The sequence below is a fragment of the Strix uralensis genome, chromosome 2 (assembly GCF_047716275.1).
Source record: "Strix uralensis isolate ZFMK-TIS-50842 chromosome 2, bStrUra1, whole genome shotgun sequence".
Taxonomy (NCBI): Eukaryota; Metazoa; Chordata; class Aves; order Strigiformes; family Strigidae; genus Strix; species Strix uralensis.
Window position 1 is genome coordinate 45,114,140 of NC_133973.1, and position 16,763 is coordinate 45,130,902.

Genomic DNA, 16,763 nt, shown 5'->3' on the forward strand with positions numbered 1-16,763 from the left:
TTTTGGATTTGTTAACAAACTCTAGCACAGTAGGGATTTCATCTTCTGTGGCAAGGTGGTGTTGGGGAGGGAAGGTAAGAGGAGACACTAAAACCCACCAAAGGAGTGTTACTCAGGTGTTAGAGTACCTCAGATTTTTTTTTTTTTTTTCTGTGATGTAGGTTAAGTGTACAGTGAATATGTTGTAAACCAGCATCTGAAGAGTGAATATGTCTAGACTTCCCACTGCACTTCTCTGTGAAGTGAGGAGGGAGGGAACAGATGATTAGATCTATTAAGTGAAGCCTGGGAAATTAGTGAAAGGTCAGAGAGATGTGAAGAACTGTAGAAATTTAGCAGGGTTAGGAATTATTCAAATAGCAATTTGTGCAGATGTGAGAGAAGTTTCTTCAGTTTTAGCAGTTCACTATTTCTCAGCCAAAGGTTGTCCTCAGTTTTATTGCAGCTTGCAGCTGGAATTGGGTACCAAAGCTAAAAGGTCAAGGAAGTTTTTTCCTCAGCCATTCAGAAATCATGAAGTGCCTGTGACACTTTGTCTCCTGGTTTCTGCAATAAGTGAAACAAGGATGCTGTATATGTTTCCTAATCTTGAGTTATCTCCTGAGCAGTTTCATCCTATGTTGTTAATGTTGTAGGAGTGCCAAGCTGAAGATAGTATGCAGTTGTTTAATGAAAAACTATGTAATTTTTAATATTTTTATATCTTTGACAAAATAAAGATATTTTAATATGTTAATATGAAGTTCAAACTCTAATCCAGTGGCTATTTAAAATTTGCAGGCTATTGCTATGTATATGTGCTACATTGATGTCTGTAAGTCAACTACATCAACTCAGCAAATGCTTCTCAAGGCAAATTTTTAGTCTGCAGTATTGTATCAGGAGTTAGAACTTGTGAGTAACTGGAAGCTATTTTTGTGAAAGGAATGGAAATCTGCCCAATATGCCTATGTTAGCATATATATTGTAAAGTAACAAAATAAGTTTAAATTAATTTAGTACTGACAGCGGTAGGTTCTCATAGTTGGTTACTTATGCAGGTTAGTCGGTGGGACTCCAAACACACAGCATATTCTTTATTTGGAACACATTTTCTAACACATATGCTTTAATTATAGGCATTTCAAGAAGATTTGGAACAGGAACAAGTCAAGGTGAATTCTCTAACCCATATGGTAGTGGTGGTGGATGAAAACAGTGGAGACAGAGCTACTGCTGCACTGGAAGAGCAGCTTCAGGTAACAACTAAACTTCTACATCTCAGAGGAAAAGGTCTCAGTGGCATTAAGCATTAATGAGGTTGAAGATCAGCTAGTAGTAGCACTTGGTGCTATCTCAGGAGATATTTCTGAGGATGATCTTAAATAGTTTTGTAGAACGTGACTTTTGTATAGATGGATAAATGCATGTATTTTGGAGAAAAAACAAATATCTGAGAGCAACTTTCATTTTGTTTTGTGATTCCTTCAGTATCAACTTGGTTTATCTGTCCAAGGACAGCTGTTTGTCTTATTCTTAACTGTATTTCATTACTCCTGACAGAAGTAACATGATTCTTTATTGTAATTAAGAAGAAGGATTTTGCATGTAAGAATCTACACAGCTCAGCAGAGTGTGTGTTATTGAGAATGGGGGATTTTTTTTTCTGACAGGAAACTTCTTCTATATGTAGTATATTTTGGTGTTACAGTAACATAGTGTCATTATCCACTGGCAAGTGCTTAAAGGCACATTCATTTTAAGTAATGCCCAGTATGTGAGTCTTTTAATGCTGGCCCTGCAAAATTGAAATAGGACTTTTTAAAAATTAACAAAACCGAATAGTGAATGTGTACAGGATCATATTTTTGTAGACAAATAGTGGTTATCAAGAAATATTAAGAACATGCTGTTTTTTCTAAAACACTTTTTTGGGGAATGTTATCATTTCTTTCCTGTTAGTTTCTCATTGGAAATGAAGGGAATCACCTCAGTCTGTGCTTAGTTTCATTTCTCTGTTTCAGTGTATATCCACTTCAGTATATGTGTTTTTCACAATGGTTTATCATTTAGGATTCTCATGACAAGGCTTTCTAGAGTACTAGAATTGGGAGAAGTTAACAGCAACAGCCTTGCAATCCAAACCTGTCCTGAATTGCATTTTGATCCAAAGCCTAAACAATCAACAGACAAAAACTTCCATATATTCTATTCTCTAAATACAGCTGAGTATTCTTAAAAGAATGACACATTGGAGATACATTTGTGAAAAAGCTAGCAGCCAAGATGTTCTAAAAATTTGAACAAATACTAGCTTTTATTATAAGAAAGTTTAGTATTTCACACACATCTTTAAGAAGTTGTTTTTACTATATAATTTATATTGCAGTGCTCTTACTGTAACTTCTGAATGAACTTAAATGGATAATTAGTGTTGAGATACATTGAAGGATACTGCTGTGTGGGTCGTCAGATCTCCAAGGTCACTGCTGAAGTATGGCAATACTAAAGCCAAGATACCTTTTATTTTTTTCTTTCAGAAAGGAGAAAGTTCTTTTCTTTCATTTTGCTTCATTACCCAGGAAAATAAAAAGGTTTCTGATTTTTGAATCATTAAAGCCCAATGTTTCTCTAGAGAAGCTATCAATACATTTTGCTGGAAGGTATAGCTGTGTCACAGAGAGATACCTGTGTGCTATCTTGATTCAAGCTAATTTGGGTAGCAATACCAGTAAATCAGTAATTAGTCTGGAATTTAGTGTAGGTAGTACATGTTTGGCTAAGATGCTGAGCACTGCCACTTCAAAAATAAGTCTGTTTTCTTTACTGCAACTTCTTAGTCACCCAGGAAGCACAATCCATGCGAGGTAACAATGCAGTCTTTACTGATCTGTCAAATATTACTACATTTTAAATTCATCTTAAGTGTCAGAACTGTGGTGTATCTGATCAAGACAGTCTTAACTTTCCAAAATTTTTTGCCAGCACCTTGTATTCTGTTCAGTGGAATAAAGCAGATCCCTTGCAAGCACATGGTTACAGAAGCTAAACTAAACTAGGAAAATATCTTGAATGAAAGAGGAAGAAAAATGAAATGAAATACAGAAATTAATGCAAAAGGTTCAGTCAGGATATTTTCCAAGTTGGCAAACAGTAGGTTCTTGCAAAGAGGCCTGTGGTAAATGATGACAAGAAAAGGGAAAATTATTAATTATATTTGATAGTTACTGCACATCATTAATTAGAAGATGCACAACTTCTAGTGTGAAAAACAAAAGAAAGGTTGGTGGATTATTGGATATTTAATCCATTTTCGCATCTTCAGAAAGATATCTGAACAATTAAGAGCACATCAGGTGATACAGCTGTTGTCTCCTGTTATTGCATTGGTTGCAAAGGTACCATTTCTATCCCCTGCAACTTCTGTGGCTGACCCATTGACATGGTTTAAGCCTAGAGGGCAACTGAGCACCACACAGCCACTCGCTGTCTCCTGCCCTGCTGGTGGGATGGGGAGGAGAAAAATACAACAAAAGGCTCCGGCATCAAGACAAGGACAGGGAGTGATGACTCACCAAATATGGTCATGGGTAAAAGACAGACTCCCTACAGGAAGAAAAAGAACATCAATTTAATTTGAATACCACCACATGTGGCATGCTGTGAGCAGAGTGCAGGGTGATGTGGAACAGTCCAGCTGCTGTTCAGTTCCCTCCTTGAATCACACCATTTTAGAAAAGAACCTGAAAGAAAAGTTCAGTAATCCCACTGCTCTGGAAGTCACAGAATATGTAGCAGTATTAGAGATGTTAATAAAAACAAAATACATATATAAAGCTATGCGGTTTAGGATATTTGGGAGGTGTGCAAACTTTCATACTTTTATGCCCAGGAGAACTGAGTTACCATAGTTCAGTTACTATCCTAGCAAAATGTTACATCTCCTTTTTTGAGCATACAGAAAGATTGTTTGATTTTTAAAAGTTTTTTTTCATGTCACTTGCAAACTGAGTATAAGCATGGGAGATACGATGTGTTGGCAGGCACAACCATTAGAGCATTTCAGAAAAAGCACAATGGAGCAAAGTTCAAAGCTTAGTTATGTATCTGCCAGCGTGACTTTTAAAAGTAGAACAAAACAAGAGCTTGTACTGTCAGACAAAAGGGCTTAATAAGACTGCCTGAGTGAGATACTCATCAGGATCAGCTTTGGAAGAAAGTGAATGGTTATTGCTATGTAATAGTCATGACTGCATTTTCCAAGCAGGTGCAGTTCAGTTATGCCTGCCTTTTTGAAAATTTGAGATGGTGATTCTTGAAATATTTTCATATATACAAATATATATGTATATAGTGCTTAATGCATATATTTATGCATGCATCTGCATAAAGCAATTTTAAAGGCCATAAAAAGGTAATTTCAAGATTTTAAGTCTCAACAGGATGACAAGAATCTATACTGGCTTCAAATGAACATTATAGAAGCTCAGAAAAATAAAAGTAAACACAGTTACAGTGCTTCTCTTATGAACAGCTGTTGCCCTAAGGTAGTCTGAAAGATTACTGCTAGCCTAGGTGAATGTGAATATTAAAACTACTTTTACATAACATTGGGTACTTGACATAACAGTTTATGACATGTTGTGAGACTCTATCTGTTTATGCTGCTGCTGAGAACTGACTATTTAGACTTATAACTCCTATACCCCCATTATGCTCAATACAGAGATTTACCAGAAGACAGCTGCTGAGTAAGGCTGTGTTGGGTTTGTGTGTGGCAGAGTTTTCATAGCAGGGGAGGGGCTACAGGGGTGGCTCCTGTGAGAAACTGCTCCGAGGTCCCAGGGCTCCAAGTCAGCCCCGGCTCTGATCAAAGCCAAGCCAATTGGTGACAGTGGCTGTGTTTCTGTCATAACATATTTAAGAAGGGGAACCTAGAGAGGAGGAGGAGTGGTGAGGTTAAATACCTGTGTAAACACTAATGTCAGTGGAAGAAAGGAGGAGGATGGGGACGTGTGCCAGAGCAGGCACACCCCTACATCCCGTGCCCCTGCAGCCCATGGAGGTCACCAGTGGTTCAGATGCCCACCTGCAGCCCGTGGAGGACCCCATGTTGTGTTTTCTTCCTGCATAAATGAACCGCAGCTCTATACTCTTTCTGTGAAGCCTGACCTTGCTTCCAGAGATCGTACAGTTCCTCCTAAGCTCCATGAGGAGTTCCCCATTCAGTTAAGCTGGTCGTCTGTCCTGCTAGCTGGATTTATGACACGGTGGAATTGCCATCTTCTGTGCTTCTAAAAGCTGGTTCTTAAAGACTGACCAGCGTTCATGGACTCTGAAGCACTCAAAAGCAGATTCCCAGGGTACTCTGCTAAATAGCTCTCCAGATAGCTTATAGTTTGCTCTGCTGAAGTCCAGGGTAGCAACTCTGCTGTCCTTTTTTCTCATTACCTTGCAAATTTTAAACTCAACCATTTCATGATCATGTGGCCAAGACAGCCACCTACCATCACATCCCCCATGAGTCCTTCTCTATTCACAAATAACAAGCCTAGGAGGGGATCTTTCCTAGTTGTCTCACTGAGTAACTGTGACAAGAAGTTATCTCCTACTGGAGTTTCCAAGATCTGCTTGTCACAGCAATATTCCCAGCTGATGTCTGGGAAGTTGAAATCTCCCAGAAAGACAAGGGCTGCCAATCCAGAAATTTCTCCTAATTGCCTGTAGAATAACTCATCAGTGCTTACATCCTGGCTGGGCAATCGGTACTAGACACCCACTATGACATTTCCTTTGTTTTCCATCATGCTAATCCTGACCCAGAGGCTCTCAACCACATCATCACTAACTGTAAAGGCTGTGCAGTCAAATCTCTCCCTTAAATATAGTGCAACACCTCCACCTTGCTTGCCCTGCCTGTCCTTCCTGAACAGTCTGTAGCTCTCCATCCCGGCACTCCAATCATGGGACTTCTTCCACCAAGTCTCACTAATACCAATGATACCATCAGTCTGGGAGCAAACAACTGCATTTCAAACAAAAACAAAAGCATTTTAGAAATACACACACTGCTTATTGCTACATGAGAGAAATTCTATGAATGTGCTAAATACTACTTTTTTAAAAAATTGATTTTGCATATAGCCAAAAGCATATTTCCACTATTTATTATTACTTGAAAGAGTGGATAGCCTTACCTTGTTAGAAAAGCATATTTTAGGTTTTTCTATTAGTTGCAGACTTGAGGCATATTATTTCATTTTTCATACATTCACTCCAGTGTTCCCAAGAGTTGTGTTGCTTTTACTCATTTTCTCCGGTTTTCATGTTTCCTTACTTTTTGCAGACTAGGGATATTTTATCTTCTGCTTTTTGTAGTCATAAAGAATACTCTTTCAGAGTTCTCTCAATAGAAAAAAAAAAGGTTCTTTTACATGCAGATTTCTCTGAAAATTCCAGTTAGGGCTGTGAAAAGAGGCATTGCAAGGGACCATGAAGGCATTTTACTGTTTTAGTCTGGATTCAGCTGGTTTCTCTGGAGATTTTCTTTCCCAAACAAATGGAATAAACCCCTTGGTGCAGTCTGAATTCCCAGGAGTCACACAGGATACTTACAGACTCAACCACTATTTGATATGAATAAGAAGGTGAAGTTGAGCACCATATGATTTAGTAGTCAGTATCTCCTTTATAAATAGGCAGTCCTGACATTACATTTCTGACTTGAACAGTATATCTTGGTGTCATGGTTGTCATGACCTCTCATGAGAAATAACAGGTTTAAGGAAGGTCACAGTATCAACCCTTTTATCAGTGCAGTTACTTAGTCATTTTACTTATTAAAGTAAAACATCTTTTCAACCTATTGAGAAAAAAAAAAGAAAAAAGGTAGGTTTTGTGGCTCTTTGAAATCATATGCTGAAAATGGTATTTTGTATTGACTCAGCAAAACTTTTTTAGTATGCAAATCAATGCATTTCTTAGAGTAAATGCAGAGGCATTTGATCCTGTACTCTTGAGTTTTTGTTGTTTTCTAGATGAGCAAAACAAATATTTTTCCAAGTGTATTGGTGATAAAGGCAAGTTGACAAAGATGTTACTGCAGATGTTGAGAGTAAATTGTAGTTCTTTGTTAGGATTGTTAAGAAATGTCAAGTGCTTGAATTGAGATATTTTAAAATTATTCAGGTATGAGGATTTCTATAAAATAGTTTTTATCAATATAAGATTTACTGCTTTATAAAATATAAAAAGAATGCATTATAATAGAAATTTGATATGAAAAGTAGCATAGACATTAAGATAGGGAAATGAGTTTGAGGCTTCACCTATGATCATGTCTTAAATTTAAGCAAATACAATATGCTGATACATATGGAGCAATTAAGTAACTGAGAACATACATGACACTACATCTATGTGAGTGACTGTTGCTATTGCCATCATAGACATCAAGGAAAATCATGGTTGTATACCAATGAGCAGGATATTCATGACGTGCGATTACTTGATTTATGGGTAGTTATGTACTCATATGGAACTGTGCTGAATTGCAGTTAGTGGTAGAAAAGGAGCCATGTAAGTGTAGATTTAATCATCCTAGGACTGAGGCTATAGCTCAAACCAGGCCAAATTTTCTAGATATTCCTACTTCAAGTATCTAATTTAGTGCTCTACTGTATGGGTTGGTATACCTCAAATTAATTTTAGTTTGCTTTGTGTTCTAATAAAGAATGTTTAGGTACTTGTCCTTGAAAAGAGTTTAAAAAAAGAAATATTTATATCTTTAATATTTTGGAAGTGATTAAAAAGAGAAGTAGAAGATCTAATCCATTTAAATATGATTTTTCAGTTTATCTCAAATATATTATCCAACCCATGTAGTTCACTGATTATTGATTATTTAATAATAATTAAGTCATTATTGTTAAATTAGTAATAAGTAGTTTGTTATTTGTTTGTGTAGATTAGTGTATGTTTCCATCAACTCCATGTTTTCATCTGCATCCATGTGTGTATATGTAAGTAAGTATCCGTTATATAAGTCCCTTTGCAAGGTGGAGATGTAAGAACTTGCATAACTCATGGTGTTGCACACTTTAAGAATTAAATTTTCTTCAGAGAAATGTAGAATCTATGAAAGTCCATTTGTAGGCCAGACAACTGTTTCTCATCGCACATTGCAGGCCACAGAAATGTTTTTTATCACACCCAAGGACACATAGTATGTATTATTGTCCATACAAATGTTTCTCATCAAATACAGATTGGACGTATCAGCTAGGTCAGTCTGTTCTTCAAGCTGTCAACAATAATTAGTAAGGAAATTCTAATCAGGAGCTACCGTCCTTGAAGAAGAGAAACATCCTGGAATGTGGCAGCTCATTAAAATTGTTTAACATAAATCAGTTTGATTAGAGATTAGAGTGTCCTTTGGAAGAACTATCGTCATTATAATAGTAAAAATTACACCCACTGCTTCGAAGACCCCTGTCTGAATAGAGACCCTCACCCTTTGAGCTTGTGCAGAAATTAAAAACCCACTGTAACTTTAAATTAAAGCGTGCATGTTATTTACAAATGAGGGATAGAAGTGATAAGTAAGCAACTAACCAATAATCATTATAGTAAATATGTCATCATGTAGCTTGGAGCGTATAAATACTTTGAAGTTCTTCTGTGTGAGGTGCTAACTTTATGGAATTACCACCTAGCACCTGTCTTTGCACAGCTATGGAATAAAACTGGTCTCTTGGCTCTATGTGTGAGATGGACTTTTGCAAACCCTGTTTGAGGGACAACACATTCATTCCTGTGGTCCTGTTTGAACAAAATGTTTTTCTTGTCAAAGACCTTGTATTTGACTTGTATGAGAATTCAAACTTTCAGGCAGGTGCAAACTATCGGTTAGATTTGTGCAGTATAATTTATTCTGATCAACACCTGCATTACCAATGGAGAGACATCTGGTCATGAAAAGATTTTTCTAAGAACACTAATCTAAATGAGAGGTGCTAAAACCTTTGCTGCTTAACTTTGGGATGATTATGAATCCTTCAGTAGAAACTGTGAGTGTATATTTAAAATCCTGTACGTAATTAGTATCCATAAACTTCAGTGTAAATCAGACACCAGAACAACCAAATGTGATTCACCTCACCATCTGTATATATATAATTTTAGAAATTAAGAGATTTTTCTCCTATGATAGTGCAAAGAAAGGGCATATAGGGAAGAAGTAGTACTTAGGCTTAGACCTTATTAAAAAATAACAAGAAACCACTTCTTACGACTTCATTGAATCACGTACAGTGGTTTTGAGTAGTTAACTAATAATAATTATCCTGAATTGTGGGAATTATTAGGAAGGGCTCAGACCAAGGTTTAGATTAGAAGCATCTGAGCTGTGAGGAAGGATATGGTTATGATTTTCAAACTAGTAATTAGCAAGCACTCAAGGTAAAAAAAAAAAAATTGTTCAATTGAATGTAAAAAACTGAACAAGTGCTAGATATTGCAGATCTGTTAGGTTGTCTTCTGGGCTTGGAGAAAAAGGAGGATGGACATGTTGAAACTGTTATGAGCTTAACTGGAAATGTAATCAGATTCAGGACAAATGAAACTAATTATAATTCATAATTTTGTATATTAAGATTTTTAGTTTTCCAAATCAATGAAATTAGTCAAAATATAATTTTTGCAGAAAAGTTGTTAGGGAGTACACATTATGGTAAACATAGTATTTGGCCTGTGAGTCTAATAAATACTATTTATGAAATTGTGGATTTTTTTATAAAAGGAAAAAAGTAATTTAAAAAAATGAAGATTTGGATTAGCTGGCTGTGAATAATTTTCTGCACTGTTCTGTGTCATACAATTTGGTGATTTTATTTAATGATGAGTGGGTAAAATGAATGGGTAAAATATGTTGTACTTTATTTCCTGATAAGTTGAGAGTATAAATGTTTCACCAGTAAGTGTTTGTTTCTGTTAATACTGAAATTAGCTTTCAGAAATATTCGCATTGAAAACCTGAACTTTTTGGTGTTTTCTTGAATTGGTGATCTTTGATCACATTGTGTTTTATGGCAAGGAAACACTAACACCAAATGTGATTTTGATGTGAAAAGAAATCACATTCTTAGATTTGCAAAATTGCTTGGTTTTTGTCTAGATCTAATTAGAAAATAAAGCGAATACTCATTATATAATTATATATATAATATATATAAAATATATACCAAATATATATAAATATATACCAAAGCTATGATCCTAACATTAAGCCTAAAAAAAGGCAAACAGGACAACTTCCTCAAAACCTACTTTGTATTTATGCAGTAAGTGTCTGAAAAGGAATACTTCTCTCTATTACTGTGTAACAGATTTGAGCTGTGAGAAATTGACATGTTTTTAAATTAGCATTATTATGGTAGTTGATTAGAGATAGTTTTTATTTTTCTGAATTGAGCCAGTATCTAATATGACATAACTCAGTGGCATGACAGCTGCCTGTTTAGTCTGCAAGATTTGTTATGGTAGCATTCACTAAATGAAAAACATGGGGTCTGCTGACTTCTTACTTTGACACTAAATTAGTAAACCCACGAATTCAAATGGCTTCCTGAAATTTTATCTTTAATTTCCTAGGCAGTGCAAAATAAAATTCTTTCATACCTGATAGAAAATACAGTTCGAATTTTAATCCCTTGGTTTTAGAAATCCAACATTTAAATGCTACATTTTTGCTAACATTAAATTTTAATCTCTATGAAAAATATGTAAATATAAAAAATACAGAATCGGAGAATATCTGAAGTAATAAGGGACCCATAAGAACCATCAAGTAAATAAATAAATATGAAAAAAGGAAGAAACTATTTTTCCTGCTGTCAAGACATGTGCTTTTGAGGTAGATGAAAAACTAAGAATGCAGTAGTATAGAATATCCTGCAGATTTTGTAAGGGTTTTTTTTATTTGGGAGCAGCTGAATAATTTGCATATGATGCTCAGGGGTAATTAAATAGTTGTAAATTGTTGCAATAAAGGTTTTACAGCATGTCGCACCTTCTCAGCAGTATTAAGTCTTATCCTCTATCTTAGGCATTTTTCAATAAACGCAGTAGGAAATGCTTGTTTTCAACTAGAATAAGGGAGAGAAAACAAGGTAGTGTTTTATGCAATTTTAAAATGTATATAGTAGCATATGCTTCAAATATCTGGGAAACCTCAGTGGGATTTGTGCAGGTGTGTTAGTTTATAAGGTGGTGGGGTTTTTTCCACTGCATGATTTTAAAAGAGGTAAGAACTTACATCAACTGCACTGGCAGTGCAACTTAAGAAACCGGTTCTTTGCTTTGATCACATCTTTGGGCTGCCATAATTATGTTTCAATTAGTTATGTTTTGGGCATTGTAAAGTTTTGAAACGGTGTTTTTTTGAGAGCGTAGTACCAGAGATTTAGTAGAAAACTGTGTCTGTAGATTAGTATTAAAATTCTCTGGTTTTGGCTCTATTGCTTTTCCTATTCTCTCCATTTTGGTTTCGTTTCAGATGGTGATAAGATCCATTTCAGGGTGACATGAAACATATTCTAAGGACTTAAGACTGTAAAAAGTGAATTAGGAAAGTGTTTCCACAAAAATTTGTCATGCCATAGGACAATCAGATTGTCTTGTTTGAAAAATAAAAAAGTAAACAGATGAAATTGTGTGTGTGTTTCTTTCTAGCACTTTGGAAACCGGTGGGCAGCCATCTGCAGATGGACAGAAGACCGATGGGTCCTTCTGCAAGATATTCTTCGTAAATGGCAGCACTTTGCAGAAGAGCAGGTGACTAGTTTTAGCAGTTATAAATTAGAATGTTCTTCAGAAAATTGCACTAGGAAAAGCCTGACAGAAACCTTTTCACTCTCTTCAATTTTCTTTCAGTGCCTTTTTGATGCATGGCTTACTGAGAAAGAGGATGTTGTGAGCAAGATTCATACAACTGGCTTTAAAGATCAAAATGAAATGCTGACCAATCTACGCAAATTAGCTGTATGTATTTTTCTTTCTCCTATTTTATGTTCAACTTCCTTATTCAGGAGTCTGAGTCCATGTGGCTTCATCCCACTCTCAGACAATATGGTTTAACAGGACAGCTGTTTCATACTTTGGGAATGGGTATTGCCTTGCGTAGATGGAATAGGTTGGTCCATGGCCTTGCTGACAAAGGAACCCATACGTACAGATGTTTTCCTTGGTTGTCTCTTCAGTCAAAAGTTTATGAACTGAAATAGCATTTGGGTGTCTTAAAAATATCTATACTTTTATACTGAAAGTTTCTTTCTTGATACTATTGATAATATTGTGTGTGAGACTGAATATACACGTATATGTACAAAGACGTGCATGTGAGTAAGTACTTATCATACAGCAAAACCTGTTATACATTCCTTGAACTTGAAAAAGCTAAAGACTCAAAAGTTGCAAAATGCTGACTTTAGTATTACTTTGCAACTATACCTCAAATACTTTGTGAATATAGTTACATGCATAAAATGCTCCCTTTTCAACATGTCTTTACCTTACTCTTCAGGAAATACTCTACTATACGTCACCTTTATGGAGGGAATGTAGGTCTAACTGGCCTAGACAGATTCTCTTCCTGTAGAGGTGGAAAACTTGTCACAGCCTAGACTTGCAAATGGTTTTATACAGTTAGGGCCTTTGTAAAGAAAATGGTATGGTATGTGCTATTTTTGTACGTAATAATGACTGTTTATGCATTTAGAGGAAAGGAAACATTCATGTCCATGCTTTTGTTAAAATAGGTAAATTATTATTGCTGTAAATAGGAACTTCATTGGTAATTTTCTATTTAAACAGAACTATTATTATTTGTTTTGTCAAATAGGTGGGAGGTGGGGAGTTTCCTAGGTATTATTTCAAGACTTGTTTGTATGGTTTACATACTAGGATTTTCAATCATGAGTGATTCTCAATTTATTATTAATTATTTGGTTATACAGTAGGCTCAACCTTAGATTTTTAAAAATTATTTTAGAACTGATGCCCTTCACATACTTCTGTATTAAAAGTAGAAACATTTGGGCCTTTGGTCAATAAAAATACCATGATGTTTCTGAAGTTTAAGTAACTGTGCTGTTTTTAAAATTTACTATATTTTATCCTCGTATAAACAAATATATAAAGTTTTTTTTAAAAAAAATAAAATTCTTACAGCTTGATTGTTTAATTCATAACTACCTTGTAGCTGGTGCAGAATTAGGGATAAAAGTCTGATTCATAGAATGACTAATAAGTTAATATTTGTTGGCTTTTTTTTTCCAAAATTCAAGACTCCACAGTATGATTGTTAGCATAATCTTAAGACATTGTAATTATTACACTACCACACTTCTTTTTTTTTTTTTTCCTCCCCCCTTATTTTTTACCTCTGTAACTCTTTAGGGGATAATAGAAACATATATTTAGAAGTTCAGACTTGGATTTTGATTATTTAGGATTAAGTCAACTTCTTTGTAAAGGAAAGGAACTTTTTATGTAGTCAGTTGTCTGAGTGTATCAGCTTCTTGGAAATTCTAGTAGTGTAACGTGTAAGAAATCTTGAAGTTGACTTCAAGCCAAGCTTTTATTAATGCATAATGAATTAGAGGCAACTCAGGATGCTTTAGAGTACCTTCATGAAGAAAAAATTATGACAAAAAATTCATATTTATTCAATAAATTAGTACTTGTGGATTTCAGCAAGTTGCTAGAACAAATAGGAACTGGGGATTGAAATGTTTATCACAAACTGTGAAGTAGCAGGATATTAATGGTTTGAAAGTGTAAAAGGTAAGACCAGTTTGTGTATCTTTCAGAATTGCTTGGAAATATGATGTTAAGAAGGAAATGCTTTCTTTTAGTAGTATTTTCATAAATTCAGTTAATGAAATACAGACACACTCTTACAAAGTTAATTATGTTGCCAGATTAAATTGTTAAGCACTACTGTAATGAAAGCATTGTGGTCTTTCATGAAACTGAATGTTTAAACACCAGAGTAAATAAGTGATTCTTCCATCCACCTGAACCTCAACAAGAATCATGTCATCCTTGACAGAACAGATGGGTTTTATTAATAGTAACTTAATCTTTTTTTGCACATGAATAACTTTGGTGTTTTTAGAAACAGCTGATCCATAATGTAGTAGTTTAGATATTTAAAAAATTATGGTATGCTGGAGAAACACTGCCTCTTTAGTCTCTTTGATTTGTAGCAGAAAAATATTTTCTACTTTTGGAATTCCTCTATTGGGTTTTAGACCTAGTAGCAGACATCTCCAAATTCCAGTGAGTATGTATTTTTCTCTTCACACAGTGCCAAATTGTCAGGAGTTTTGTGGATGAAGATTTACTATTTTACTCTTCCCTGAATCACAGGGAATTTGTATTAATGCATTACCCACATGAAAATTCTTGCCAGGGAATATATTTTTCCACTCTTGGACTGGCTTTAAGAAATAGGGAAAAATGGGATCATGGTATCCTGACTGTAACATGCAAATCATGCTTGTCTTTTGACATAAGTTATTTTGGACATAGAGATGTGTTCGGATATAGTAAAGTTAAAACTGTCATGAAAAATTGCTTTTGTAATTAGGCCAGCTTGTTCCACAATTGTAAAAGTGAGTCTGTGAGGCAATAAATATACCTTCTTTTACCAATATAAAAATGTTTATATTCTTAACAACATGGTAGCTACATCCCTTGGTTGTCTAATCATTTCCAGCAGGAAATTACAGTATTAGTTTGTCCTGTTAGATCTTAAGAATTTTAGGTTTGATATCATGATATGGCATAAAAGCTTCCAGCCTGTTTTTCCTGTCTCTCTTATATGCCCAACTTGACAAGATTAAGGTCATGTTCTTTAGCCAGATTTCAGTCTCTTAAACCAGAAGGAAATTTCTGAAGGTATTTTATTAAACCATTTAGCATTATGACAATCCTCCTACAGGGTCCTAAGCCTTCTAAAGTGACTGAGGTGAAATAGGTCTGTTGAGATGCTGTTCACAGTATGAAAAAAAATATTGATTCTTATAGCACATTAATCATTACATCACATAGTAACAGATAGAAGGTAAAATAAGAAAGAGCAGCTGGTAGCTTTCATGGATATTTGCAGATCAGGATACTTCTGAAGAAATCAGGATTTAACTACTGCTTGCTGATGCAGAAATACATCAGTGTTTTCTCCACAGTAATTTTATCTCATGGTTCTCATGTTGGATGAAATAAACTGTTAATTTCAGTTAAGGAAGGATTTTTGCTAGTAAGCACTATTACTGATTAAAAGTAAACTTTCATTTACCAACATTTGTTAAACTGGTAGTCGGTATAAATATATTTTCAGACAGTAATAAAGATTTTGAGTAAGCAGAAAGATTGAGATTGTTCCTGAACCAAAATCTCCATACATGGATTCCTGTTATAGGATTGCTAGAACATTTTTGCAACCCAAATTCTGATTATTTGACTTAGTATAAACAAGCATGTGTTTCCCAATAATTTGTTCCTTTCTAATGATTTGACTGCAGGCTCACCGTTATTAACAAATATTAGTTCTCTGTAGGTTCTTTCTCAGATGTGATTCTCCCAAACTGGGAGAAGGAGGCAAGTTAAAACATTTTAAATAAAACAATATAAATTAAACTTTTATATTTAGTTTGGTGTCAGAATACTCTGGGGAGTGGAAGACAAAATGTTTTGAAATCCAACTAACAGAAGATTCGGGATGTCCCAAAGATTATGATGCTGTGGTGGGTTAGCCTTGGCTGGCCATGAGGTGCCACTCTTTCACTCCCCTTCCTCAGCAAGGCAGGGGCAGAAAATAAGATTAAAAGCTTATCGGGCAAGATGAGGACAGGGAGATCACTCACCAGTTGCTGTCACAGGCAAAACAGACTCGAGGAAGATTAATTTTATTTATTGCCATCCAAATCAGAGTAGTATAATGAGAAATAAGAAGAATCTTAAAACACCTTTCCCCCACCCCTTCCTTCTTCCCAGGCTCAACTTCACTCCCGTCCTACCTCTTTCACCTGAGTGACGAAGGGAATGGGGGTTGCGGTCAGTTCATCACACGTTGTCTCTGCTGCAACTTCCTCTTCATGTGGTTTCCCTTCTCCAGTCAGGGGTCCCACCCACAGGAGACAGTCTTTCATGAACTAATACAACATGCATCCTTCCCACGGGCTGCAGTTCTTCACAAACTGCTCCAGTGTTTGTCCCTTCCGCAGGGTGCAGTCCTTCAGGAACACACTGCTTCAGTCTGGGCCCCCATAGGGCCACAAGTCCTGCCAGAAAACTTGCTCCTGCGTGGGCTTCTCTCCATGGGGCCAGAGGTCCTGCCAGGAGCCTGCTCCAGCATGGGGTCTCCACAAGGTCACAGCCTCCTTCAAGCACCCACCTGATCAGGCATGGTGTCCTCCACGGGCTGCAGGTGGAGATCTGCTCCACCATGGACCTCCATGGGCTGCAGGGGCACAGCCTGCCCCGCCATGGTCTTCACCACGGGCTGCAGGGGAATCTCTGCTCCAGTGCCTGGAGCACCTCCTCCCCCTCCTTCACTGATCTTGGTGTCTGCAGGGCTGTTTCTCTCACATTTTTCTCACTCCTCTCTTTCACAGCTGCTGTGCAGCACTTTTTACCATTTCTTAACAATATTATCACAGAGGTGCCACTGGAGTCACTGATGGGCTCAGCTTTGGGCAGTGGTGGGCCTGCTTTGGAACTGT

At 36.1% G+C, this 16,763-nt stretch overlaps 1 protein-coding gene across 8 annotated transcripts in view; it reads left to right on the forward strand.

Moving 5' to 3' along the window:
- DMD (dystrophin) overlaps positions 1–16,763 on the forward strand; it is a 1,145,544-nt gene that overhangs the window by 334,929 nt on the left and 793,852 nt on the right. For all 8 annotated transcript variants that reach the window (XM_074858566.1, XM_074858564.1, XM_074858568.1 and 5 more), the window contains 3 exons: positions 1,119–1,238; positions 11,710–11,811; positions 11,911–12,018. In XM_074858566.1, the coding sequence (XP_074714667.1) occupies positions 1,119–1,238; positions 11,710–11,811; positions 11,911–12,018 (330 nt within the window). The remainder of the gene's footprint in view (positions 1–1,118; positions 1,239–11,709; positions 11,812–11,910; positions 12,019–16,763) is intronic.